The 26879-nt window shown below is 39.9% G+C and overlaps 1 protein-coding gene and 1 non-coding gene across 2 annotated transcripts in view; both read left to right on the top strand.

The window, feature by feature from the left end:
- The window catches only part of MYO3B (myosin IIIB), a 481137-nt gene that overhangs the window by 297715 nt on the left and 156543 nt on the right, over positions 1-26879 (top strand). The window contains exons 23-25 of the mRNA XM_049772878.1: positions 5227-5306; positions 8722-8799; positions 10631-10836. Of these exons, the coding sequence (XP_049628835.1) occupies positions 5227-5306; positions 8722-8799; positions 10631-10836 (364 nt within the window). The remainder of the gene's footprint in view (positions 1-5226; positions 5307-8721; positions 8800-10630; positions 10837-26879) is intronic.
- LOC126010423 (U6 spliceosomal RNA) lies at positions 16903-17009 on the top strand. The gene has a single exon (XR_007496453.1). It is a non-coding gene; the product is annotated as a U6 spliceosomal RNA (small nuclear RNA).

Here is a 26879-nt window from a genome sequence, read left to right as displayed (position 1 = left end):
TTTGGTGGTGTTGTGTGTGTGTGGGGGGGGGGGAGCACACCATGCAGTGTTCAGGGTTTACTCCTGACTCTGTGCTCAGAGAGATCACTCCTGCTTGCTCAAGAAACTTTATGCAGTGCCAGAAATTGAATCCATGTCAGCTGCATGCAAAGCAAGTGTTATGGAAATGTGTTTTTAGGATGAAACACATTGATACCTGAGGCACAGTGTGTAAACTATAAAACTAAACAAAGTAGGGGCCGGAGAGATAGTACAGCGGTAAGGCCTTTGCCTTACATGCGGAAGGTCTCTGGTTCAAATCCCGGCATCCCATATGGTCCCCCAAGCCTGCCAGGGGTGATTTCTGAGCGTAGAGCCAGGAATAACCCCTGAACATTGCTGGGTGTGACCCAAAAACCAAAAAAAAAACAAAAACAAACAAACAAACAAAAAAAACTAAACAAAGTAAAGGTTAGGCTTTGAGGGAGAGTAAACTGAAGACAAATTGTCCTTTTCATTGGGCTTTGGGGCAAGAATAGTTGTCTTTGTCTAAAATTGATCTTTTTTTGGTTTTTGGGCCACACCCGGTGACGCTCAGGGGTTACTCCTGGCTATGCGCTCAGAAGTCGCTCCTGGCTTGGGGGACCATATGGGACGCCAGGGGATCGAACTGCGGTCCGTCCTAGGCTAGCGCAGGCAAGGCAGGCACCTTACCTCCAGCGCCACCGCCCGGCCCTAAAATTGATCTTTGACTAGGTTTTATCCTCATGTGGTAGATAATAAATGGAAGCTCTAAAATAATAATTTGCAAGTCCAGGTGATATTGAGACCGTCTGTCCCCAGTCCTTAGGCTGCTTGCCTACTCTCTCAACATCTTCTGGGTCATTGAAATAATTAGTGACCTCGCTGCCTTACATTAATTGCAGATAAATTCTTCATAACTGTCTGCAACTTCTTGCAAAAATTTCCCAGCATTTGCCTTCTAAATGCCTCTCTTTAGTTAATTAGTAGTGACCTAATTGTACTTAAAAAAATTTTTTTGGGGGCCGGAGAGATAGCATGGAGGTAAGGCGTTTGCCTTTCATGCAGAAGGTCATCGGTTCAAATCCCGGCGTCCCATATGGTCCCCCGTGCCTGCCAGGAGCAATTTCTGAGCATGGAGCCAGGAGTAACCCCTGAGCACTGCCAGGTGTGACCCAAAAACCAAAAAAAAAAAAAAAAAATTTTTTTTGTTTTTTCCTTTCTATTTTCTCAATAACTTTGCTTTCCCTTATCTTAAAACAAATGTATCAGTTATGTCAACTATGTGATACATTTTCTTTAAATAAAAAAATTTGGGTGGCCGGAGTGGTGGCATAACTAGTAGGGTGTTTGCCTTGTCCCCACTAGATTAGGCCAAACCATGGTTCAATCTCCAGCGTCCCATATGGTCCCCCAAGCCAGGAGCAATTTCTGAGCGTATAGCCTGGAGTAACCCCTAAGCATCACCGGGAGTAGCCCAAAACCCCCCCCCAAAAAAAAATTAAAAAATTAAAAATTAAAAATTAAAAAAATTGAGTTGATAACATGAAAGCTACAGTCTGAACAAGTTTTCTAATTATAGTACAGTATTATTGGTATATATTATATGGAAATTATGCTATATCTATAGATATATGCACATTAATGTAGGAAAATACCTATAGATATTTTTCATTTTGTATGACTAAAGTTTTATACCCAGGCTTTTCTTATTTTCCTGTCTCCCTCCAGCAATAGCCAGCAATATAATCTCTTTTCATGCATTAATGCAATTATTTGATGACTTTAGATACCTCTCACTGTGTTTTTCTTCTGTGACTGACTTATTTTATATAGTATAAAGTTCTCTAGATTTATTTATGTAACAAATGTCAGTATTTTCTTCCTTATTTATTTATTTATTTATTTGGTTTTGGGCCACATCCAGTGACACTCAGGGGTTACTACTGGCTATGCGCTCGGAAATCGCTCCTGGCTTGGGGGACCATATGGGACACCGGACGATCAAACCCAGGTCCATCCTAGGTCAGCCACGTGCAAGACAAACACCCTACCACTGTGCCACCACTCTGGCCCCTTTTCTTCCTTTTTAAAATAGAAAAATATAACATCGTTTAAGTATATGTATAGTTTTCTTTTCCTTTGATAAATATTTAGTCTGGATTTGGAGCTATAGCTCAGTAGGATGGAGCATCCACTTTACATTCAGGTTTGATCCCCAGCACTGCAGGGTTCTTCAGCACAACCAGAAATGACCCCTGAGAACCGAGTAACAAGCAAGAGAAATCCCTAGCAACTAGGTGTGACCCCAAGGTGCATTGAACACAGGGATTAAGATGCTTGTTTTGAGGGGCCCGGAGACATAGCACAGCGGCGTTTGCCTTGCAAGCAGCCAATCCAGGACCAAAGGTGGTTGGTTTGAATCCCGGTATCCCATATGGTCCCCCGTGCCTGCCAGGAGCTATTTCTGAGCAGACAGCCAGGAGTAACCCCTGAGCAACACTGGGTGTGGCCCAAAAACCAAAAAAAGGAAAGAAAAAGATGCTTGTTTTGCATCCCACTGGCCCTCGTTTGATTATCTGGCACCACATATGATCCCTCAAGCGCAGTCAAAGGTCACTCCTGAGCACAAATAGGGAAGAGTCCCCATTGGGGCCAGAGCAATAGCACAGCAGGTAGTGTGTTTGCCTTGCACAAGGCCGATGCAGGTTCAATCCCTGGCATCCCAAATTGTTTCCCAAACCTGCCAGTAGTGATTTCTGAGCGCAGAGTCAGGAGTAACCCCTGAGCACTGCTGAACATGACCTCAAAAAAAAAAAAACACAATAAATAAATAAAACAAAAAAACAAACAAGGAATAGTCCCCAAACACTGCAGAGTATGTCCCCCCCACAACACACAAAGTGGGAAAAGGCAATTTAATTTTTTCCTACCTCTTAACTATTGTGAATATAGCTATAGTTAACTGTTAGTGCAAATGTCATTTTGAGGTTTTGTTTTAAATTCTTTTGTGAGAATATCCAGAGGCAGGATTTCCAGATCATATAATAGTTTGATTTTTAATTTTTGTAGAATAACCACACTATTTTTTATAATGGCTCCCATCCATAGTGTGAAGGGCTCCACTTTCTCCACATCCTCACCATAATTTATAACTTTCTATTTTTGTAATGACCATTAGTAATGATGATTCTATATGGTGTGAGTTGGTGATAATTGTAGTTTTGGTTTGCATTTTTCTGATTTTGATGATGTAGGTCTATCTCTCCATGTACTTGCCGTTCAACCATTTATATGTTAATAAATCTTTTTACCCACTTATCAGCTTATTTTACTTTATTCTCTTGCTGTTGTCAAGTACCTTTATTTATTTATTTATATATTTATTTATTTATTTATTTTGGTTTTTGGGTCACACCCGGCAGTGCTCAGGGGTTACTCCTGGCTCCAAGCTCAGAAATCGCTCCTGGCAGGCACGGGGGACCATATGGAATGCCTAGATTTGAACCAATGACCCTTTGCATGAAAGGCAAACGCCCTACCTCCAATGCTATCTCTCCAGCCCCTGTCAAGTACCTTTATATTTTTTAAATTAATTCCTTAAGCACAAGTTTGCAAATATTTTAACCCAATCCATAAATTGTCCTTTCCATTTTGATTATTTACTTTGCTGTACCAAGTTTTTTTTATTTGTTTTCTTAGTGCTACTTTTTTTCTTAGTGCTACTTTTTTTTCTTTTTTTCTTTGGTAGATTCTCCCAAGTGATGCTTGGGAGGCCCAGGGAGCCTCTGGCATTTCAATGTGAGGACACAGGGATGTAGTATGTTTTGCAGTGCTGAGGGTTACCTGTGTCATGCCAGTGGCACTCAGGTGTTTCGTCAGTGCTCAGAGGATCTTGCTGTGCCAAGGATCAAAGTAGGGAAAGCTGAATGCAAGATATGTACCTTTAACCCCCTCTACTATCTCTTTGGCCCCTCCACTTGTCTTCTTTTCAAAGAGGCCTCAGCCAACCAAACCTGGTCTGATTTGATGCTTTGATCAACAGTGCAGTGGGTCCCCAGTGTCAGCAAGTGCTGATGGGGGTTAAAGGCTGGCTATATAAGGTGCTGTAGATTGAACTCAGGGCTCACATATTGTCAGCATGTATTCTGCCTCTTGAGTGCTCCCTACAGTCTCCTGCTTTTCTACTTTGATTTGGTTGTCAATGCTTTGGCTCTCCTACCAAGAAACTTTTGAAGGCCATTGCTATGAAGTTTTCCTTTGACATTTTCTTTTTGAGTTTTATGGTTTTAAGTCTCATTTATGTATATGCAATGAGTCTCTTTTTGTTTTCTCATGAAGATGTTCAATTTTTCCAAAGCATTAGTTGAATAAATTACTTTGAATTATCTCATTAATCACTAGAGACATTTCCCTTGTTTCATTTTTGCTTAAAAAATACCTTCTATTTATACTATAAACTGATTATAACTTATTAGTTTTTATAATTATATAGTACATATATTTTTAGAATTAAAAAAATTAAATTCAAAGCAAATCATTTGAAAAAAAAAATGTCCCCAAACCACAGACACAAAAGAAAAGATTGTTCAAGAACCTGTTTCTTTCTTTCTTTCTTTCTTTCTTTGTTTCTTTCTTTCTTTCTTTCTTTTCTTTCTTCTTTCTTTCTTCTTCTTTCTTTCTTTCTTTCTTTCTTATTCTTTTCTTTCTTTCTTTCTTTCTTTCTTTCTTTCTTTCTTTCTTTCTTTCTTTCTTTTTCTTCTTTCTTTCTTTTTCTCTTTCTTTCTTTCATTCTTTCTTTCTCTTCTTTCTTTCTTTCTCTCTTTCTTTCTTTCTTTCTTTCTTTCTTTCTTTCTTTCTTTCTTTCTTTCTTTCTTTCTTTCTTTCTTTCTTTCTTTCTTTCTTTCTTTCTTTCTTTCTCTCTCTTTCTTTCTTTCATTCTTTCTTTCGTTCTTTCTTTTTTTTCTGAGAGGAAGGGATAGGTGGACCACACTGATAAAGCTCAGAAGCTGTTTCTATCTCTGTGCTCAGGAGTGACTGACCCCTGGTGGGCTCAGGTACTCGATAAGGCTAAATGGTGTGAGGTATCCAACCAAGAGTGGATAGACACCATCAAGCAGTCATGCAAGGATGTATGTTGTGTCTGACCTCCTATACTATCTCTCTGGCTGTAGGATCTTAACTTTTTTTTTCAATTTTACCCTTTTGTTTCCCTACCACTCACAGGTAATTTGGCTCAGACAAGAGCCAGGATAACAGCAGCTTCAAGATCTTTGCCTCCTCACTTCAACGCAGGAAGAGCTAAGGTAAGAGCCAAGATCCATGTGGATCATGCAAGATCCTGTCCTGGAGATAATACTTGGGTGGGCAGCATTACTTTCCTTTATCTGGCAGTCTGGAGAAGAGAGCAAAGGCATTCCAGAAATTAGGTCTTAGGAAATTGAAGTACCATGGAATCCTTGGACATACATCTTCTAGAAAAGCTTTACTCTCAAATTAAACCATGAAAATTCTGTGAATTGTACTCAAACCAGAAGATTGGCAAGAGGGAAAATAAGAGAAGAGATTTTAATCATGAGCTTACTCTTAGCTCTGCACTCAGGGATCGCTCCTAGCTTAGCGGACTGACTTCACAGGGTCATTTTTATAATTCAGTGACATAACATAGATACTGGAGAGTGTTTAGAACACTACTTTCACATAAAAAAACTGTAGATGTTTTATTACTCATGCTTGAATAACCATCTAAAACTTCATTTTTGGTATCCACATTTATACAGCAGCTTGCTTGTTTTCTGTGGGTTAGAGATTTGTAACACAATTTGTAAAGCTTACTTAAAAATACTTTGAAGGCTAACTAGCACCTCTCACAAAGAATCTGGAAGGACATTTGTCATGCAGACAGAAAGTAACTTGCTTAGCTTCAAATGACATGTATGGTGTGTAAGGAAAATGTTATGTATACTGGGTTTTATCCTAAACATCAGTGGTTTGTTTTTATTCTAAAAAAAAAAACAAACAGTGATTTTATCCTAAATTTCTCTCTTGCTGATCATTTTGAAGCATGCTTCAATGAAAGATATTTTTCCCTTTGAAAAAAATTAAAATACTATTTTTTGCTGTATTGCATGTGTACTAGTATTTACATTCTGCCTTTGTGTGCATCCTTGATAATGATTACTGACCTAAAAATCAATCAAGGTAACGATGCATGGAAACTTCTACTGCTTCTGCCATGTGTATAGAGCAGTAGTTTATACTAATCAGTTTTCCTAATGAGGAACAGAGAGGTTCTAAAAAGTGAAATAACAAGTCCCACCCTCACAACTAGTACAAGGGAAAGCCAGTGTTATTTGGTTCTTGATGGCACAGACTCTCAGTGTCTAGGACTGTATGTCTAGTCATTTTTTTTTTCCTATCTGAGTAAAATCTTGTAAATGGCTCTAGAGAGAACTGGGTTTTTTTTTTCTTGTGAAATTCCTAATACAACGAGGAAAATATTCCACTATACACCTAACTGATGATAATAGAATTTTTACTTTCTGGACTTTTTTTTTTTGAGAATTCTTTTTTTTCCCCCTTTGGTTTGAGAATGCACCAGTGGCACTCAGGGGTTACTCCTGGCACCCTGCTCAGAAATCACACCTGCCAGGTTTTGGGGACCATATGGGATGTTGGAGATTAAGTCCAGATCTGCCACATGCAAAGCAAATACCCTACCCATTGTGCTATTGCCCCAGCTCCTGAGAATTATTTTTTAATTTTTAAGAAAATGAATAGATGGCACTATTAACTAAATTAGCTTGGGAAGACCATGTTGGTCTTTTTAGCTTATAGAGTTTTAACTTAATAGAGTTTATCTTTTTCCCTCCCCTGACTTAATAGTTTATTGAAGTTATATCAAGGTTGTGTGGGAGGCTTGGTGCAGAGAGATCTAATTTGAAGAGTCAAAAGATTCAATTTGTGTTATGCCCTTGTTGATATTTTCTTTTCTTTTTCTTTTTTAATTAATTAATTTAAATTTTTTTCGGTCATCCTCAGTGATGCTCAGGCTCCTGGCTCTGTGCTCAGAAATTACTCCTGGCAGGCTCAGGGGACCATGTGGGATACCAAGGATCAAAACCAGGCAGGCCTCAGACAAGGAAAACATGCTACCTGCTGCTAGTATTTTGACCCCTTTCTTTTATTTTTTATTTAATTTATTTATTTTGGTTTGGGGCCTAGAGATACTCAGAGTTACTCCTGGCTCTTCACTCAGAAATTACTCCTGGTAGGGACCATATGGGATGCCAAAAATTAAACCTAGATCAGCCACAAGGCAAATGCCCTACCCATTATGCTAGTGTTCTGGCCTCTTTCTTTTATTTTTAAAATTTTCTGGGGTTTATTTTTTCTGAAGTGTGACTTCCCAAGTAATAATCAGGAAACCTGGAGGCCATTTCTGATGGATTTTGGCTAACCGGACCTGAAAACTTAATGCTAGTACTCAAGGATATGATGCTGCTCTGGTATTTCTGTGCCAGAAATCTCCAGAATTATAACCAGCAATGCTCACAATGGGAAAGGGAGCTGGGCATTGAATTGGGGTCTTGTGTATGAAAGGCATGTTCCTTAATCCTTATTCTAGCCCTCTAAGCTTTATTTAATTTAATTATTTTGCCCAGTCAAGAAACATTTATTAAACCAATTTTCTGGTCCCACTCATCAAGTCCATTCACTCATTTAAAAAATTCAAACCAAAGCATTACATACTGACTCAGTGCCCACCACCTCAAAATTTTTGAAGTGAAAATTACACTCATTCTGTATTTACCAGTTTATTAGAGGAAAAACAAGACATTTTGTCCGTTTTCAGTTGATCACAGCAGAATTAATAGAAAGCAGAAATTTTCTGATCTCTCTATTTGAATTTTCAAATGCCAAGTAGCTGTACCATTGCTCTTGAGGGGAGGGTCTGTCTTTCTAAGAGGGAGACATAGATGAACTTCTTAGTCATCACCTTTATTCCCTCTGGCCAATCTCAGTGAAGAGTGAGGGAATTGGAAGGCACCAATGGTCTTAGTTTGGAGTGCTGCTTAGGGATGGTCTCTGAATAAAGGGGAATTAGTGGAGATGTTCCCAAGAAGGTGAGGTGAGGAGGGGAATGCTTAAGAAAACTTTGATTATTGGAATTCTGGGCCTGGAGAGATAGTTCAGTCAGTAAGGTACTTGTTTTGCACAAGGTCAACCCAGGGTTCAATCCTTGGCATCCCATATGGTCCTCTGTGACTGACAGGAGTAATCCCTTAGTGCAGAGGCAGGAGTAACTCCTGAGATAGATGCTTGGGGCCCAACAGCCACCTGTCCCTCCCCAATTGGAGTTTGCCTCCTTTTCTCGTGGGTAGAGGATATTGCTCAGTGAGATTGTACAGTGAGACCTTATTGAAGTACTGAATAGGATCTCATTAGAACATGGAGACACAGACATGACTCAGCATAGGGATCCAAGTGAGGCCAGACATACTTCTCAGACTGTGACAATTCTCAACATTGAGTACATGCTTCAACATGAGTGTAACAGGGTATGCTTGGTTTTCCTTTAAACTTCCCCCATTGTGTATACTCTGATAATGTAACCATCCAAGTTCCTCAGATATTTGACTAACAGATATTTTCCAGCTCTTCTTTGCAAGAGCTAGATAATGAATTGTCTTTGTTTCTCAAATCACTTCCCTCCACCAGGTGGACACTTTGGAGGTGATCCGGCACCCAGAAGAGACTACCAACATGAAGAGACAGACCATGGCGTCTTACTTCCGGGTAAGAAAACGTCCTTTTCTTTACTCTTCTGCCCACTTATCATTTCATCCCATGAGAGATTCGGATAGCGATAGACAAAGAAACAAGCACAAGAGTTTTAATTAAAAAAAAAAAGGAGGTGCAGGAAGGGAAAAATCAAAGCACTACCAGTGGAATAGAACTGAGCACAGTGTATTTATAATGTTCTCAGAGCTCAGAAAGAGCAGATGAAATCCCAAGAGTCTACACCATTATCTGTGTCACTGGGCACCCAGCCCTGATCTGCTGTGCTGATTTTGTGAGCTGATCTTTGGCCTTACAGTTTCTGGAGTCTGCCACATTTCTAGTATGTTAATGGAAAAGTAAAATCACTCATAAAAATTTAAAAGGTGGCTAATTATATTTAAATCCCGAATCCTTTAATTTCAACATAATTTCCCTATATTGAATAGACCAATATTTTAGAATCATTTGTTTGAGCCAAGTTTTTTCCTGCCAAGTTTCATAAATTAAAATGATAAAATTACTTAATCTAGTGAAAGCATTATCTCTGGATAGACTATGTGATATAGACATTGTTTATGAAAGGTAAGACTCAAGGTACTTCATATTCATTTAATATAAAATTATCGATCCTTATAAATAAATGTAACTCTACTTGCTCACAGCTTGAAGACTAATTCTTGATAAACCAGAGTTGATAGAGGGGCTGGAGAGATAGCATGGAGGTAGGGCATTTGCCTTGCATGCAGAAGGATGGTGGTTCGAATCCCGGCATCCCAGATGGTCCCCAGAGTCTTCCAGGAATGATTTCTGAGCATGGAGCCAGGAGTAACTCCTGAGCACTGCTGGTGTACCCCCCCCCCCAAAAAAGAGAGGAGGATAGAGGGGCCTAGGAAGAGCATAAAGTAAACAAAGCACCTCACAAAGCACCTGTTCTGTGAATGTAACCCTGGCACACAATCTCCTGAGTACTGAGGAGCACAGCCATTTGGGTCCCAGGAATTGCACAAAATGTCTGATGACCAGCACAATGCTGCAGCCAAGAGTGTGTGGTCCCCTCCCCAAGAAATCTCAACAACAAGGGAAGGGTAGTGAAATCATTTTTAAATTGGTTTGAGTAAAACAAGTTGTTGTTTTGTTTTTTTTTTGTTTGTTTTTTGGTTTTGGGCCCACACCTGGTGATGCTCAGGGCTTACTTCTACCTCTTAGCTCAGAAATTGCTCCTGGCTTGGGAGACCAGATAGGATGCTGGGGGATCAAACAGCGGTCGTCCTAAGTCAGTTGCGTGCAAGGCAAATGCCCTACCGCTGCACCACTGCTCTGGCCCCCGAGTAAAACAAGTTTTATTCAAGTAACCTAAGATGGTGGACTTGTAGTTAGTAGTAGTAGTAGTAGTAATAATAAATAAATAAATAAATAAATAAATAAATAAATAAATAAATAAATAAATAAATAGAAATCTTACTCTCAGTTGGGGATTGGGGAAAAAAGAATAGAGGGACAATGAACAGGACATAATCTGGTGTCCAAGTTTATTGATAGGAGTCTGCTTATGGTAGGTGCAATGAAATAACTATGTTGATCTCCAGGAGCCTCTGTGACAGCGTTCAGTGCTCTCTCTCTCTCTCTCTCTCTCTCTCTGGAGGCTTAGGGAATTGTTTTTTTTCTGTTCATCCCTAACTGATTCCAGGTTCAACATTAAATATACAATATAGAAAAACACTCTTTCTTATGAGAAACAGACTGGACCAAAGCCCCGATTATGGAAGTGTGTGGGTGGAAAATGATAAAGTAGCTGATGCTTGCTCACTTACAGTTTCTTTTATGTGCCGTTCTTTCCCTTTGGTAGTATTCTCTCATGGACCTGCTCTCCAAAATGGTAGTGGGACAACCCCACTTTGTGCGCTGCATCAAACCCAATGATGATCGAGAGGCCCTGAAGTTCTCCCAGGAGAGAGTGCTAGCCCAGCTCCGCTCCACAGGAATCCTGGAGACAGTCAGAATCCGCCAGCAGGGCTATTCCCACCGCATCCTCTTTGAAGAGTTTGTGAAAAGGTCAGACTAGCATCTGGGGAAATACCTTGTTTTCTATATGGTTGCTCCAAGGCTATGTCCATTCCTTAGGAATTGCTCCTCCAAACATGCAATTGGCTACTTACCCATTACCATTAACTTACTTAAGTGTATTTTAATTGAGCAACAACCAAATCTCAGTGATATGGAAGAAAAATTAAACTCCTCTGATCACATTTGAAATAGTAAAATCTGTAACTGGGCAAATAGCTCAAAGGGATAGGATACATATATTCGATGTGAGATCTTAAGTCTGAGTCTGGGTCTGCATGGCCCTTTTGCATGCATGGCCCAGTACCCTGGGTAAAGTAGCACCACATCTCTAAAATCTAAGGGTCTACTTGAAACAACTTCCCAGAATCCAACAACTGGGAGGTCCCATTCATTTTAAAAATATATTGGGGCCGATGAGGTGGCGCTAGAGGTAAGGTGTCTGCCTTGCAAGCGCTAGCCAAGGAGAGACCACGGTTCAATTTCCCGGTGTCCCATATGGTCCCCCCAAGCCAGGGGCGATTTCTGAGCGGCTTAGCCAGGAGTAACCCCTGAGCATCAAATGGGTGTGGCCCCAAAATCCCCCCCCCAAAAAATATATATATATATGTGGCACCAAAGAAATAGTATAGAGGTTATGGCACTTGCCTTGTAAGTAGTAGTCCCTTGATCTATCCCTAGTATCACATATGGTCTCCTGAACACTCTCAGGAGTGATCCCTGATCTCAGAGCCAGTAATAAGTGCTGAGTACCATGGGGTGTAGTATCCAAACAAACAAAAAAAAAAGTAATAAAAAAATTTAATCTGGGGCCAGAGCAATAATCGAACAGGTAGAAAATTTGTCTTGCATGCGGTCGACTGGGGTTCAATCCTCAGCATTTGTTATAGTCTCCAGAACACACTAGGAGTGATTCTTGAGTGCAGAGCGAGGAGTACCACCAGGTGTGGCCAAAAAGAAAACAAAAATCAAAAAAATCAAAAATGTAATTCTCCACCAATATTTATATTAAAATATTCTTAGATTTTATAACCTCTCAATATTTATAATCAGTATGATAAAAGCGTCATTTCAAAAGTGGGTCAGGATTCTGGCAAATTTCATTGCACCAAAGTCTGGATTCCTCTCCCAGGATCTGACCTGAGAAAATGTTAGCTAACACAAAACCTTTAGTCTAAACTCTGATATTTTCCTCAGTTTGCAGAAGAATTAAGGCATAGAAATTAAATTGCTTTTAATAACATGTCAGGATAACATGTCAGCAAATAGTAGAGCCAAAATCAAACCCAAGGTATTGGGCTTCAGTTTCTGCACTTTCAATCCTTTTTGTCCACTGCATTCAATGTTTATTGGCTTTCATTGCCGGGTTGCCTCCTAAACTTTAAAACTATAGACCCAGACCAAAAAAAATGGTATTTTTCTACACAACTACCATCAGCAGGGCTTGAATTTGCTTAAGATTACAGGTAGAATCTATACAAAATTATAACTTGTTTTGCTCATTTTTCCAAATACTATTCATTTCCATAGAGAATAGAGATTAAGCTTTTTGTACGTAATAGGAAGGAAGGAAGGAAGGAAGGAAGGAAGGAAGGAAGGAAGGAAGGAAGGAAGGAAGGAAGGAAGGAAGGAAGGAAGGAAGGAAGGAAGGAAGGAAGGAAGGAAGGGAGGGAGGGAGGGAGGGAGGGAGGGAGGGAGGGAGGGAGGGTGGGAGGGAGGGAGGGAGGGAGGGAGGAAAGGCTTTTTTAAAAGTATATTACAAACTTTTCTTTGCGATGGAGCAGTGGTGCAAGTTGTAAGGTGCCTGCCTTGCAAGTGCTAGCCTAGGACAAACAGCAGTTCGATCCCCTAGTGTCCCATATGGTCCCCCAAGCCAGGAGTAACCCCTGAGCGACAACGGGTGTGTCCCAAAAACAAAAACAACAAAACAAAAAGTATATTACAGACTTCTATCCTCTTAAAATTTGGAAATGAACAAGACAAAAAGATTATTTTAGCACATGAATGTGACTAGTCAAGTATTTTTAGCCATTGGAGTACACAAAATGTGTTGAGTATACAAAAAAATGTAAGAAAAGAGGTCAAATGCTAAATAGATTGGTGCCTCTTTGTTCGAAATCAGAAAGCCATTAGGCAAGTATGAACAAGAGTTTCAAAATGTCAGTAAATCTGAGAATATCAAAGATTTCTAAGGCAGCCAGTTAATTGGTATTTTGATCCTTTTGAGTAACTTAACAACAAAATGGATGAGTTAGCAGTTTCCCCTTGATGTGATTCAACAAATAGATTTGCCTCTTCCTGTCCAGGAGAGCTGTTGTGTAAACTCATAGCAGAAAATATGCAGACAAAACAAAGGCTGAGTCAAGAGCCATTCAAGGGTTATAGGTGGAGGTAAATAAAAGATAAAGCCTTGTTTAATGTTACTCTTCACCTTTTTTTTATATTTGTCTGGTGGTCAGGACTTGCACATGTAAAGACCAACCTAGGGAAGTGTTTCACTAAATAGCTTTAGTTTCTTAAATTTGTTGACATAACCAAGCCTAAAATACTTCCTTGCCCCGTCACCCTTGACTTTTCTGGTAAAATGACCCAGCAGAAGCTTTCGTTCATGAAATCTTCCAGAAAAATATTGCACCCCAAACCAAAACTATGGTTTCAGATGTGTTGGAAGTATTTATTCTCAGTTAAGCACACATGTGCACGTGTACACACACACACACACACACACACACACACACACACACACATCTCATGGCAGTTTTGCTAAGGAGCCTGAAAACTCCTGCTGGTCACTCTGCCAAGAAGTATCACTGATTATGCTACAAACGTTTCTCATTTGTGTGGTTAGTAGGCTCTGCAACACAGTCCTGAGGGAGGGCACAACTGGGACAAGCACATACAACTGCATTGTTGGGATCTGTCCTTGAAAATGTCCCAAAGATAGGACATTCAAGAAGTAAACAGTGCAATTCAGAAGGATGTCTGAGTTCTAATCTCTTAGCAATTAATCAAACATTGTATCAAAGATGTTCTTCTATTTTCATGGCAAGAAGGTATCTGAGGATTCTCTAAGTCTTTTAACTTCATCCTAAGTACCGCTATTCCAGGGAGGACAACCTCTGCTGACAATTTGAGAGCACGGAGAGCTGCATTTTCCAGGACCTAATTCCTACCAGTTGTTAAATCAAAGCCTATTGAACAGAAGGAAACTTTCCTCCTCTTCTTTTCCATCAGAAATCTCTATTATCTCACATTATATCTCCTTCTCTCTATTCTTTTTCCTCTCCTCTGGAAATCTAGGAGACAATTCTAATTTTTCCTCCCTCTCTGCCTTTTACCTGCTAATGTTTCTCCATTTGCAGGTTTTCTTGGGAGTATATCATTCTTCTCCCAAGGTTTTTTTTTTATTAATCTCTTAGACCTTCTCCCCAGTCTTTCTTTTTTTTTTTTAACTACTTTATTTAAAGAGCATAGTTGACATAGTTGTTAGTAATACATTTGTTTCATGATAAGTGGGAGCAAAATTAATTTAAAAAGAAAAAAAATCTAGGGGCCGAAGAGATACACGATTGACCCGGGACTGACCCAGGTTTGATGGCCAGCATCCCATATGGTCCCCCTAGCCTGCCAGGAGCGATTTCTGAGCACAGAGCCAGTAGTAACTCCTGAGCGCTGCCAGATGTGTCCCACCCCCCCCCAAAAAAACCCAAAAATGAGAAAAAGAAAGAACAAAGGAAGTACAAAGAGAAGAGAAATAAACTCTTGTTGCTAGCTGATCATGCTGCTATTTTATTTGTTTCTGAACATTAGGTGACTTTAGCTACACATTGGTGTGTTCCTATGGGCATGACAATATCAAATAAAAATGAAGTTGTCCAGGAATTCAAAGCACTATTACTGATATTGCAATTTTTGTGGGGGGGCACACCCAGCAACTCTCAGGGGTTATTCCTGGCTCTGCACTCAGAAATCACTCCTGGCAAGCTCGGGGGACAATTTGGAACGCCGGGAATTCAATCCGGGTCCGTCCCAAATTGGCCAAGTGCAAGGCAAACATACACTTTTCTGCTGTGCTATCTCTCCGGCCCCTGATACTGTGATTTTTTTTTTTTTCAGGCAGGAGGGCGGGAGGGCGGGCAGAGCTCGGGCTGGGGAAGGGGCAGAGATGGGGGTGGGGGGAAGGGAGCAAAAAAGATACTGTGATTTTTTTTGTTTTGTTTTGGTTTTTTTTTTTGTTTTGGTTTTTGGGTCACACACCCGGCAGTGCTCAGGGGTTACTCCTGGCTGTCTGCTCAGAAATAGCTCCTGGCAGGCACGGGGGACCATATGGGACACCGGGATTTGAACCAACCACCTTTGGTCCTGGATCGGCTGCTTGCAAGGCAAACACCACTGTGCTATCTCACCGGGCCCAGATACTGTGATTTTTATGGGGTGTGTTTTTGGCTGCCATGGCATTGAGATGTATGGGGGGGGGGGGGGGGGCGTTTTGCACACTTGCTCCAAAAAAATCCTGGTAATGTCAGCCCAAATACTGACATAGCTGGAGTTTTGATTAGATTGGTATCTCTGCAGAGAGCCCTGGAGAAGTGGTGAAATAGGGCCATTGGTGAAGCAGAAATTGTGGGTTATGGTGTATCAGGCGTGGCTTTGGCAGGCAAAGATTTAGCCCATTCTTTGCTCCCAGATTACTGGCTTTCAGCTGCATTTCCAGTGTACCCATAATTTTTCACAGCTTGGTCTACATATCTTTTGAGAACAGAGTGAGTCCATAGAGCTGGCCAGGTGCAGACACAGTGATTGTGTTTCCCTAGTCTTCTTAATAATAATTTAAAAAAAAAAGTCACAACTGAATTGAAATATGATAAACATATAGCAAAAATCACTCTTAGTGGTTTTAGTATAATTACAGGGCTGGACAAACATCACCACTATCTGCTAACCTGAGCATATTCCTTGTGTCATTTATATATCTCTTTAGAGAAATATTTATTCAAACCTTTGATTTATTGTTGCTTTTTTATATATTCCAGATATTGTTTATCAGATGAATGATTTACAAATAATTTCTCCTGTTTTGTGAGTTGTCATCTCTGTTTCTTTTCTTTTCTTTCTTTATTATTTTTCTTCATGTTGTTGGGGGTTGTCTTTCAAGTAGTGCTCAGAAGGTCTGAGATTTTTATCCAACTTGGTTGGTGGTTCCATGTAAGGACCCTAGGACATGGTGCTGCTGCTCAAGCTCTGTGGTGCTGGGATTCCCTGGGCCACTCTGGAATTTATTGAGAGTAGAATACTCTCCAAAGCTCTACCCAGATGCTTAGGGAAACTATGTGGTGCCAAAGATCAAACTGGGTTCAGCCATATGCTAAACAAGTGCCTTAACCCCAGTCCTAATTCTTCAGACCTCTTTTCAGTTTCTTGATGTTCTTTGAACAACATGACCTTTTATTTTTATTGCTTGTGCTTTTGGCATCATATCTAAGAAGTGGTTGCTTAAACCAAGGTTATGAAGGTTTATTCATGTTCTCATTTAAGAGTTTTATAGCTTTAGTTCTTCCAGATAGATCTGCGATCCATTTTTAGTTAATTTGTGTGTGTGTGTGTGTGTGTGGTTTTTGGGTCACACCCGGCAGTGCTCAGGGGTTATTCCTGGCTCTATGCTCAGAAATTGCTCCTGGCAGGCACGGGGGACCATATGGGATGCTGGGATTCGAACCGATGACCTCCTGCATGAAAGGCAAACACCTTACCTCCATGCTATCTCTCCGGCCCCAATGAAATGTTTTGTTTGTTTGTTTGTTTGTTTGGTTTTTGGGTCACACCTGGCAGTGCTCAGGAGTTACTCCTGGCTCTATGCTCAGAAAATCGCCTCTGGCAGGCACAGGGGACCACATGGGACGCAGGGATTCAAACCGCCGTCCTTCTGCATGAAAGGCAAACGCCTTACCTCCATGCTATCTCTCCAGCCCCGCCATAGCTTTCTTAATGAACACCCTGCCTACTATTTTCTCCAGAAAGTCACCAGAATACAATTTACCTAAAATTCTTAAGCATTTTGTGCTTGCTTCGGCAGCACATATACTAAAATTGGAATGATACAGAGAAGATTAGCATGGCCCCTGCGCAAGGATGACACGCAAATTTGTGAAGCGTTCCATATTTTTATTAAAAAAATAAAATAAAATTCTTAAGCATTTTTTGCTTCCTTTATTAAAATCCTTTATTGAAATCCAGACAGTTACTGACAAAGCTTTGTTTCTGCTATCAGATACAAGGGAATCCTCCCATCTCCCCAGTTTTTCTCTCTTGCCTGACTTCCTTTCAACTCACCTCCAACAAAAATGTAACAATCTGGAGCTCCATAAATGCACAATGTAAATCCATGCTTTGATGCCTTTGCTCATGCTTTGTTATCTAAATTTCTTTCTCCAAGTTTTCTTAGTGACTGAACAGGCTAACACCTCCTCCTTCCTCAGGACTTTTAAACAGTCATTGTCTTTTGTCATTGTGCTGCACCCAATGAGAGTTAGAGAGGCCAGATAGGAGAGATAGACAAGAAGTTTTTATTCATTCATTCCTTCTTCTTCTTCTTCTTCTTCTTCTTCTTCTTCTTCTTCTTCTTCTTCTTCTTCTTCTTCTTCTTCTTCTTCTTCTTCTTCTTCTTCTTCTTCTTCTTCTTCTTCTTCTTCTTCTTCTTCTTCTTCTTCTTCTTCTTCTTCTTCTTCTTCTTCTTCTTCTTCTTCTGCTTTTTTTTTTGTTTTTTTTTTCGGGCCACACCCGTAATGCTAAGCGCTCAGAAATTGCCCTTGGCTTGGGGGGACCATATGGGACACCGGGGGATCGAACCGTGGTCCTTCCGTGGCTAGCGCTTGCAAGGCAGACACCTTACCTCTAGTGCCACCTCGCCGGCCCCCTTATTCATTCTTCTTAAACAGTGCACAGCAGGCTTTGAGCCTCGATTCAGAACTCAGAACTGCAATCACATTTATACCCTAAAACTATATTCCAGTACATAGTAAGCAAAGCTTTAATTAAAGCATGCAAGATTAATTGCAATCTGTAGTTAAACAAAGCATTGCCCATATTCCAGGGGAATCAGATATGGTTACAGACAGATGATCAAATGGGGAGAAAACAATTTCTTTTACACTGCTCAGTGTCAGCACACATTTTTCTAATCAGAGAGCCAGTCCAGGTGGCTGCTGGCAATATCCAGGTGCTAGCAAGAAGTTAGAGTCAGCATAGAGTTACAGAATGAGCACAGATGGATGCCCATAAATCTAAGGACAATTTTTTTTTAACCATTGATTGACTCAATAGTGTGTCTGGTTTTCTTCTCCAATTCAGTATTACTATTGTTTTTACAAAGTGGGGTATAAAATTGTTTTGTTTTGGGGCAACACCCAGCAGTACTTTGTTCTTATCCTGGGGTCCCAGGGACTAAATCCATATTGGCCACATGTAATGAAAGCACCCTACCCACTGTACTATCCCTCCACCCCCACAGTTATTGTTTTAGCTGTGACATCCACTTTGAAGTCCCCAAATTCTGGTGAGTTTTATTAGTACCACTCAGTATATTTACTGTAGTGAATCTGCATGTCTATTTCTTCTTGTTAGCCATTCATTGCCTGGGAGGTGTGGCTAATTTTCAGCCAACATTCTACTCTACATCCAACTCAATATCTCACTCAAATGCAGTGTTTAAAAAACATGTACTTAACTGAATAAAACTCATATTTGTCTTCTCATTATATCTTCTTTTATCACCTCCTCACTGACTCTAGTTCTCGCTCTTTTGAGGTACATAAAGGTTTAATGAACTGGCTTGCTGCAATTAAGTTTAACTTGTGTTGCAAGGTAGAATTTAGATTGTTAGAGCTGAAGATTTCAGGTAAATCATAAATAGTTCTTTGTGAAGAAATGTCAGAAATGATAAATAAGTTGATAAGTCTTAACCCAGCTTTAAAATGCTATTATTAGAGTTTAATGCATCAGAAGAGTGACATTTAAGCAAATTTGCTTTCCTTCTCTCTTGGCAAACATTGAAACCAGCTTAATAGGACAAGAAAGATGATTAGCTCTGACTCTTTTCTGACTTATTTCATCTCACATTCCAGGGGGAAAAGGACCCCTTAGTGCTTCCTAACACAGCTCAGAATATACCTGATGCTATATCCTGTAGAAAATAGTTCTTTAGTGTATTAGTCACTCTTCCCTAAGCAAGGGACTGAGAAATAAGTTGAAGCAGAAGTTAAAAGAGATTAAGATGTTGCCTAGTAGAATTCAGATATGAAGGGACTGGAGAGATAGTACAGTGGATAAAGTGTTTTCCTTGGACCACAATTGACCTCAGTTCAATCCCAGATACCACATATGCCCTACCCACTCAGCACCACCAGGATTGATCCCTGAATGAAACTGTGTATGACCCATAAACCACTACCACCCCACCAAAGGAAATATATATTTATCCAGACATATGTCTAGATCCATTAGCACTTGACTCTGAATAACAAACATTTCTTGTGGCTTTAAAGGAGTTTCTCTATCTTAGCATTGTCAACATTTCCAACAGAAAAATTTTTTATTGTGGAATTTTAGCCCACACCATGGGTAAGATATACAGTAACAGTGATGGTGTCCCTACTAAGAAGCCCAAAAAGCTGTGATATAAAATATGTCTCTTTGGGACCAACAAGAATGTCCAGTGGGTGGGTAAGGTTCTTGTTTGCAGGAAGCTGATCCTGATTCAATGCTGACACCCCCATGTGATCCCCTGAGTACTGCCAGGGGTCACTCCTGAGCAATGAGACAGGAGTTAAGTACTGCTAAATGTGGCTGAGAGAGAGAGAGAGAGAGAGAGAGAGAGAGAGAGAGATAGAGATAGAGAGAGAGAGAGAGACAAGAGAGAGAGAAAAGAGAGATAGCCTTCTCTAAAAAAAGAAAAAAATATCTTCAGGTATTGCCAGAAATTCCCTAAGTAAAAATTTACCTAAATCAAGAACTGCTGGCAAGTAGGTTTTTTGTTTGTTATTAAAAGATATTATAAACAATATTCTAATTTTGAATTTCCAATATTCAGTGATGCTTTGAGGAACTAGAATACCTAATTTGGGGTTTTTTTTGGGGGGGGGGTCACACCTGGCAGCACTCAGGGGTTACTCCTGGCTCTATGCTCAGAAATTGTTCCTGGCAGGCTCAGGGGGCCATATGAGATGCCAGGATTCAAACCACTGTCCTGCATGCAAGGAAAACACCCCACCTCCATGCTATCTCTCCGGCCCCTGGAATACCTAATGTTATAGGAAAGGAAAGCAATTCTTTTTGTTTGTTTTGGAGCCACATACAGCAGTGCTCAGGGGTTGCTCCTGGCTCTGCATTCAGAAATCGCTCCTGCCAGGCTTGGAGGACTATATAGAATGCCAGGAATTGAACCCTCGTCTGTCCTGGGTCAGCTGTGTGCAAGACAAATGTCCTACTGATGTGCTATCACTCTGACCCCAGGAAAAGCAATTCTAAAGAAATAGGTCTCCTGGATGGTTTGTAGGAATCTACCAGAGTTTACCATCTAGAAGGCAAGGGCCTTAACTTCTGGACTATCTCTCCAGTCCCTGAACACCTTTTTAGGATAGAATTCACACTAGTTCTTTTTTTTTTTGTTTTGCTTTTTGGGCTACATCTGATGATGCTCAGGGGTTACACCTGGTTATGTGCTCAGAAATTACTCCTGGCTTGGGGGACATATAGGATGTGGGGGATCGAACCTCAGTCTGTCCTAGGTTAGCAAATGCAAGGCAAATGCCCTACTGCTGTGCCACCACTCTGGCCCCTCACACTAGTTCTTTTTTTTTATTTGTTTTTTTGGGCCACACTCGTTTGGTGCTCAGGTGTTACTCCTGGCTAAGCGCTCAGGAATCACCCCTGGCTTGGGGGCACCATATGGGACGCCGGGGGATCGAACCGCGGTCCTTCCTTGGCTAGCGCTTGCAAGGCAGACACCTTACCTCTACCGCCACCTCACCAGCCCCCTCACACTAGTTCTTAACCCAAATCAGTTCATAACATTGATAACAGCCCCTGCCCCCAAATCAATGACATTTTCTCAATTTTAGAAGTGAGGAAACTAGCTGGAAATCATATGATAGTTTTAGGATGTAAAATGAGGATCTGATTTCAAATTCCATATGCAAAATTTATAATTGACACTATTAAACTTAGCCATAGAATTGAATCAGAAAAATACACTAATATTGTTTCTAGTTATAGGCTGAGGTGATAATACAGTGGAAAGGATACTTGCCCTGCATGTGGCTGATCGGGGTTTGATCCCTAGTCTTGCATATAGTTCTGTAAACATTGCCAGAAGTAATTCCTGAGTGCAGAGCCAGGAGTAATCCCTGAACATCACCAGGTATGGTCCCAAAACCAAAACAAAAATTTTTTTTTAAATTAAAAAAACACAATTTTACAAGTTGCAAACTAGAATAATTACTTTAAAATCTAACATTATGTTATAATTAATTTGTAAATAGTCTCATATTCTAATATATATTTTATATGTATATATATATATTCCTCCTATTCCTCATTATTAAATAGAATGCCTCATTTAAAACTGATGAGGAGGCTGCACCAGAAACATTTAAGAAGTACTTATTGTGTGTTTGCTCAGTGCTGCAGAGAATGAATTGAATTAGGAGGCATTTGTAATCTCAGGACCTTCCACAATCTAATAGCACACATCAATATGACTTCTTATCCCCAGGTCCAAAATTAGAGGCCTTCCTAAGGATATAATAAATATAATAACTTTTTTTCTCTCTGAGAAGCAGATGGCAGCCAGCTGTTTTGACTTTTCTGAAAGCCAAACATAAAGGGGGGAAATTTTAAATAAAGAGGCTTATGGTGAATACAAGTGAGAAGTTAAAAAACTAAATCTAGATTTTTATAGATGCTTAAGGGAAGTGAGCAATTGGAGGGTAATTATCAAATTATCCAAATCAAAATAACCCAGCTCCCTCTATTATCTATCTACCTAGTACAAATTATTTACATGGATTAAATTGTTCAAATAATTATTTCTTATTTGAGTTATCTGAGTATACAACCTGGGTGGCCACTGATATAAATTGAGGGTCCCAAGTAATATTTTAAAGTAAGAAAAGGTTGATATTCTTTGCATATGAATGGAAACATTTGTACTTAGCTGTAAGTGATTTTTTAAAATTGCTGTTTCCCCTCTTTTATTCCCTTTTATTCCTGTGTCAGGGACATTAATCAAATTAGAAATGTGATTTCCCCTCCAGGATTGTGCCCTTTAAAATTAAACATAACAATATTTTGTTGCTGTTCTTGGAGTCACACCTGGGTGTGTTCAGAGGTTATTCTTCTGCTTGCTTGCTTGTTTGTTTGTTTTGTGGTCACACCCAGCAATGCTCAGGACTTACTTTGGTCTCAAGAACTGCTCCTAATGGTGCTTAGGGTACCATATGGGATACTGGGGATCAAACCCAGCTCAGCTATGTGCAATGCAAGTATCCACTATGCTATCTTTCTATAGCTCCATAAGGGCTAATTCTTGACTCTGTGTTTAGGGATCTCTCCTGGAAGGGCTTAGGTGACAAATGGGGTGTCAGCCTCATAAAAAGCAAATGCCCTGCCTATTGAACTATCTTTCCAGCCCCTAAACATAGCAAACTTAATTTAATATTTAAATTAAGTTTTGGGGCCATCGAGATAGTATAGGGGTTAAGGCACTTGCCTTGCATGCAGCTCACCCCAATTTTATGCCCAGTATCACATACTGAGCACAGGCATAATCTTTAAGCATCAACAAATGTGGCCCAAACTTTTCCAACTTCCTAAGAAAAAAATTGCATTTTTATCTGAGTGGCCAGGGTGGAGTCTTAGTACAGCATTTAAGGCACTTGCCTTCCATTCAGGTTTGAGCTATAGTAAATATATGGTCCTCCAAGGCTGCTGTGCTCAGGAATAATTAGTGAGCACAGAGCCAAGAGTAATCCTAGAGTATCATTGGGTTTGACCCAAAACCAAAAATAAAAAAAATAAATTGGGAAAATAGAATGTGACTACCCTCGTCTCTAGAATTTAAAAATAATATATAGCTAAAGTTATAAAGCTAAAGTTTTTTCCATTAACCTCTAATTCTATCTTCCAACATTATGTTTTGGGTTTTTTTTGGGGGGGAAAGCTGGTGATATTTTTGTCTTGTGACCAAATCCAATATTTGTCAACTTGCTTTTTATTTAACAGACTTTATAGAAGGAATACTGCCTTTAGTCTACATGGGCTCTTTTTATTTCCAAATCGAAATAGGTAATATTGATTTAGCTGGTCCTCTACTGGTGGATATTGATATTTTACCTATTATTTGCCATTTATGCTCCATGAACAGCACTACTATGTATTAAGTGTGTGAAAATTTCTTTAAGAAAAATTTTGAAAAGTTGGCCTTTCCAAGGAATTAAGTGCTCCAGAAACTATAAGTCATTTGGGTCCAACAATGAAAAAAGATGTTGGAGAACTGTGGTGCTTTCCTTAGTTTCTCTAAGGAAATGTCATGTATGTTATTACCTCTCTTCCATAAGATTCTTTATCTCAGTTAGGGGTGTTTCAGTTTTCTTAAATATGAGGTTCTCCTACATAGCAGCAGTGAAGAAAGGTCCTTTTTTGGATGCATCCATGCCAACACTAGTTGTTCTTTGTGATAAGTGCCAGTCTCTTTGATGTGGGGTGATATTTCATTATTGTTTTGATTTGCATTTCCCTAATGATTAGTAGTAAACCACATTTTTCTTTCATGTGCATTTTGTATTTCTTTAGGGAAGATTATTCATCTCTGCTCATTTTTTGGATGAGATTGGATAATTTCTTTTATAAAGTTCTACCAGTGCTTTCTATATCTTAGTATTAACCCTTCATCAGATGAGCAGTGGGTAAATCACTCCCCCTCATAACTGGGCTTTCTTTGTATGCTGATTCTAATTCCTTTGAAGTGCAGGAGCTTCTTAATTTGATGTAGTTCTATTCATTTATGTTTACTTCCACTTGTTTGGTCAGTGGCATTTTATCTTTAAAAATACCTCAAGTTCCAGGCCCGGAGAGATAGCACAGAGGTGTTTGCCTTGCAAGCAGCCAATCCAGGACCAAGAGTGGTTGGATGGAATCCCGGTGTCCCATATGGTCCCCTGTGCCTGCCAGGAGCTATTTTTCTGAGCAGACAGCCAGGAGTAACCCCTGAGCACCGCCGGATGTGGCCAAAAACCCCAAAAACAAAACAAAACAAAACCACATACACACACACACACACACACACACACACACACACACACACACAAAACCCTCTAGTTTCAGTGTAATGAAGAGATTTAGCTATGTTTTCTTTTTTACACCTTGTGAATTTAGATCTGACATTGCGGTTACTAATCAATTTTTATTTGACATTTGTGCAAGATGTCAGGAAGAGATCTAAATTTTTTGTTTGTTTTTGCATTTATCCAACCTATTTTCCCATCACTACTTGATGAAGAGACTTTTCTGTTTATACTTCATATTTTTTGCTCCTACAAAAAAGATTAATTGTTCATATACCTGAGGTCTGCCTCTGTATTTTCAATTATGTTTCATTGATTGGAGGGTCTGTCTTTATTCCAGTGTCATATCATGCTGTTTTAATTATTACTGCTTTGTAGAAGTTTGAAGTTGGGTAAAATGATGCCTTTCATCTTCTTTTTCCCAAAGATTGCATTGGTTATTCTGGGGAATTTATTGTTTCATATGAATTTCAGAAATATTTGATCTATTTCTTTAAAAAATACTATGAGCATCCTTATGTAACTAAAGTCCCATAAGTCTCATGAGTATCCTTAAGGGACTACATTGAATCTGTATAATGCTTTGGGGATCATTGACATTTTGATGATGTTAATCCTTCCATCTCTGGCCAGATATTTATTTATTTATTTATTGTTTACATTGAACTAAATTTACTTAGAAAAATAGGGAGGAAACTACGCCTGCCCAGTGGGGCTCGACTGTGAAAACCTGTGAGTGCTGCCTGTGTGTGTCTGTCTACTGTCCTCTTGCATGAACCTCTTGGGAGTGGGCCGAAAAGAGGCTCCAGAAAACTCGCTCTCCCAGAGGCCAATTCCAGGGTGGACTCCATAACATGAAAACCGGCTAGGCTTTGCAGAAGCCGGGTCCCCTGTTTGTGACGTCAGGCTGGGAAAATCCATGAAACTACGCCTGCCCAGTGGGGCCAGACTGTGAAAAACTGTGAGTGCTGCCTGTGAGTGTCTGTCTACTGTCCTGTCATGTGAACCTCTTGGGAGTGGGCCGAAAAAAAGGCTCCAGCAGAGCACTTTGGCTCGCTTCGCTACGCAGCCGTGCGCTCTTTCTAAGAAAAGAACACCATCGCAACAAGAAGAAAAAAAATCACACTAAGAACTGTGCTGGATCACAGAAGCAAGCATTTCTCTCCGGACTGTCTTCTCTGCTGCATGCTCGGGCCTAAGTTTTGATCCTGTGTGAGGCTTCATCCACGGAGGACTCCCCTACCTTGGAGGCAAGCAGGCCCATCCAGAAAGGGCGGAGCCAGAGGAGTGTGCTGCCTGCATCATATAGCCAATGAATACCACAACAACACGTAGAAAAACCCACAATACAAGTGTGACAATGGGGAAACAACGCAGGCCAGCATCAGACATAGAGAATGAAGATGACAATTCTGATGACCAGATAATGACCAACCAACTAATCAACCTCTCAGATAAGGACTTTAGACTAGCAATATGGAAGATCCTCAACAAACTCAAAGAAACCATGGATGGAGTTGAACAGAACACTAATAAGAACCAAGAAAATATGAAGACAGAAATCACAAAACTCCAAACTGAAATAACATGTCAACTAACAGGACTGAAAAAGTCAGTAAATGAAGAGAATGACAAAATGGATAAGCTCTGGAACAGGGTATCAGAAGCTGAGAATAGACTTGGTGCTGTGGAAGATGAGATACATAACAATTCCATACAGCAGGAGAGATTAGAAAAAAAACTTAAAGCAAATGAACAGACAATGTAAAAATTAGTCAAAGAATGGGAACAGATGAAAATAGAAGTCTATGATAAGCTCAACAGAAACAACTTAAGAATCATTGGAGTCCCAGAGACCCAGGAAGAAAATTTCCAGGAAGAATCAACGGTCAAGAACATCATTAAAGAGAAACTTCCAGAGCTAAAGAATATATGTGATCAAATCCTGTATACTCGAAGAGTACTAACCAAAAGAGATCCCAGAAAAACCACCCCAAGACACATTCTAGTCACAATGACAAATCCCACAGATAGAGAAAGAATTCTGAAAACAGCAAGATCAAAAGGGGAAATTACGTTCAAGCAAGCATCCTTGAGATTTACAGCAGACCTGTCACCAGAAACACTCAATGCCAGAAAGCAGTGGTGGGATAATGTGACAAGACTGAATGAAATGAATGCTTCACCTAAAATACTGTACTCAGCAAAACTCACTTTCCGGTTTGACAGAAGAATACATGGTTTCACAGACAAAAAACAGCTCAAAAACATTAGAGACTCAAAACCAGTCTTAAGAGAAAAACTGAAAGACCTAATTTAAGACAAGACTAACCAAAAGACACACCAAATTTTGATATAAAGATGGCATTAATTCCCAGGACAATTCTTTCTCTCAATGTCAATGGACTAAATGCACCAGTCAAGAGACACAGAGTGGCTAAATGGATCAAAAAACTCAATCCAACCTTCTGCTGCCTACAAGAAACACACCTGAATAGTCAGAACAAACATAGACACAAAATAAAAGGCTGGAGAAAAATTATCCAAGCAAACAACACCCATAAAAAGCTGGAGTGGCCATACTAATATCAGATAATGCAAACTTTATACTCAGGAAGGTTGTAAGGGACAAAGATGGACATTTTATATTAATCAAGGGGTATGTAGAGCAGGAAGAAATAACTCTCCTAAACATAT

This window comes from Suncus etruscus, chromosome 5 (genome assembly GCF_024139225.1).
Source record: "Suncus etruscus isolate mSunEtr1 chromosome 5, mSunEtr1.pri.cur, whole genome shotgun sequence".
Taxonomy (NCBI): Eukaryota; Metazoa; Chordata; class Mammalia; order Eulipotyphla; family Soricidae; genus Suncus; species Suncus etruscus.
Note: the sequence above shows the minus strand (reverse complement) of the source record. Positions and strands in the feature narration are given on the sequence as shown.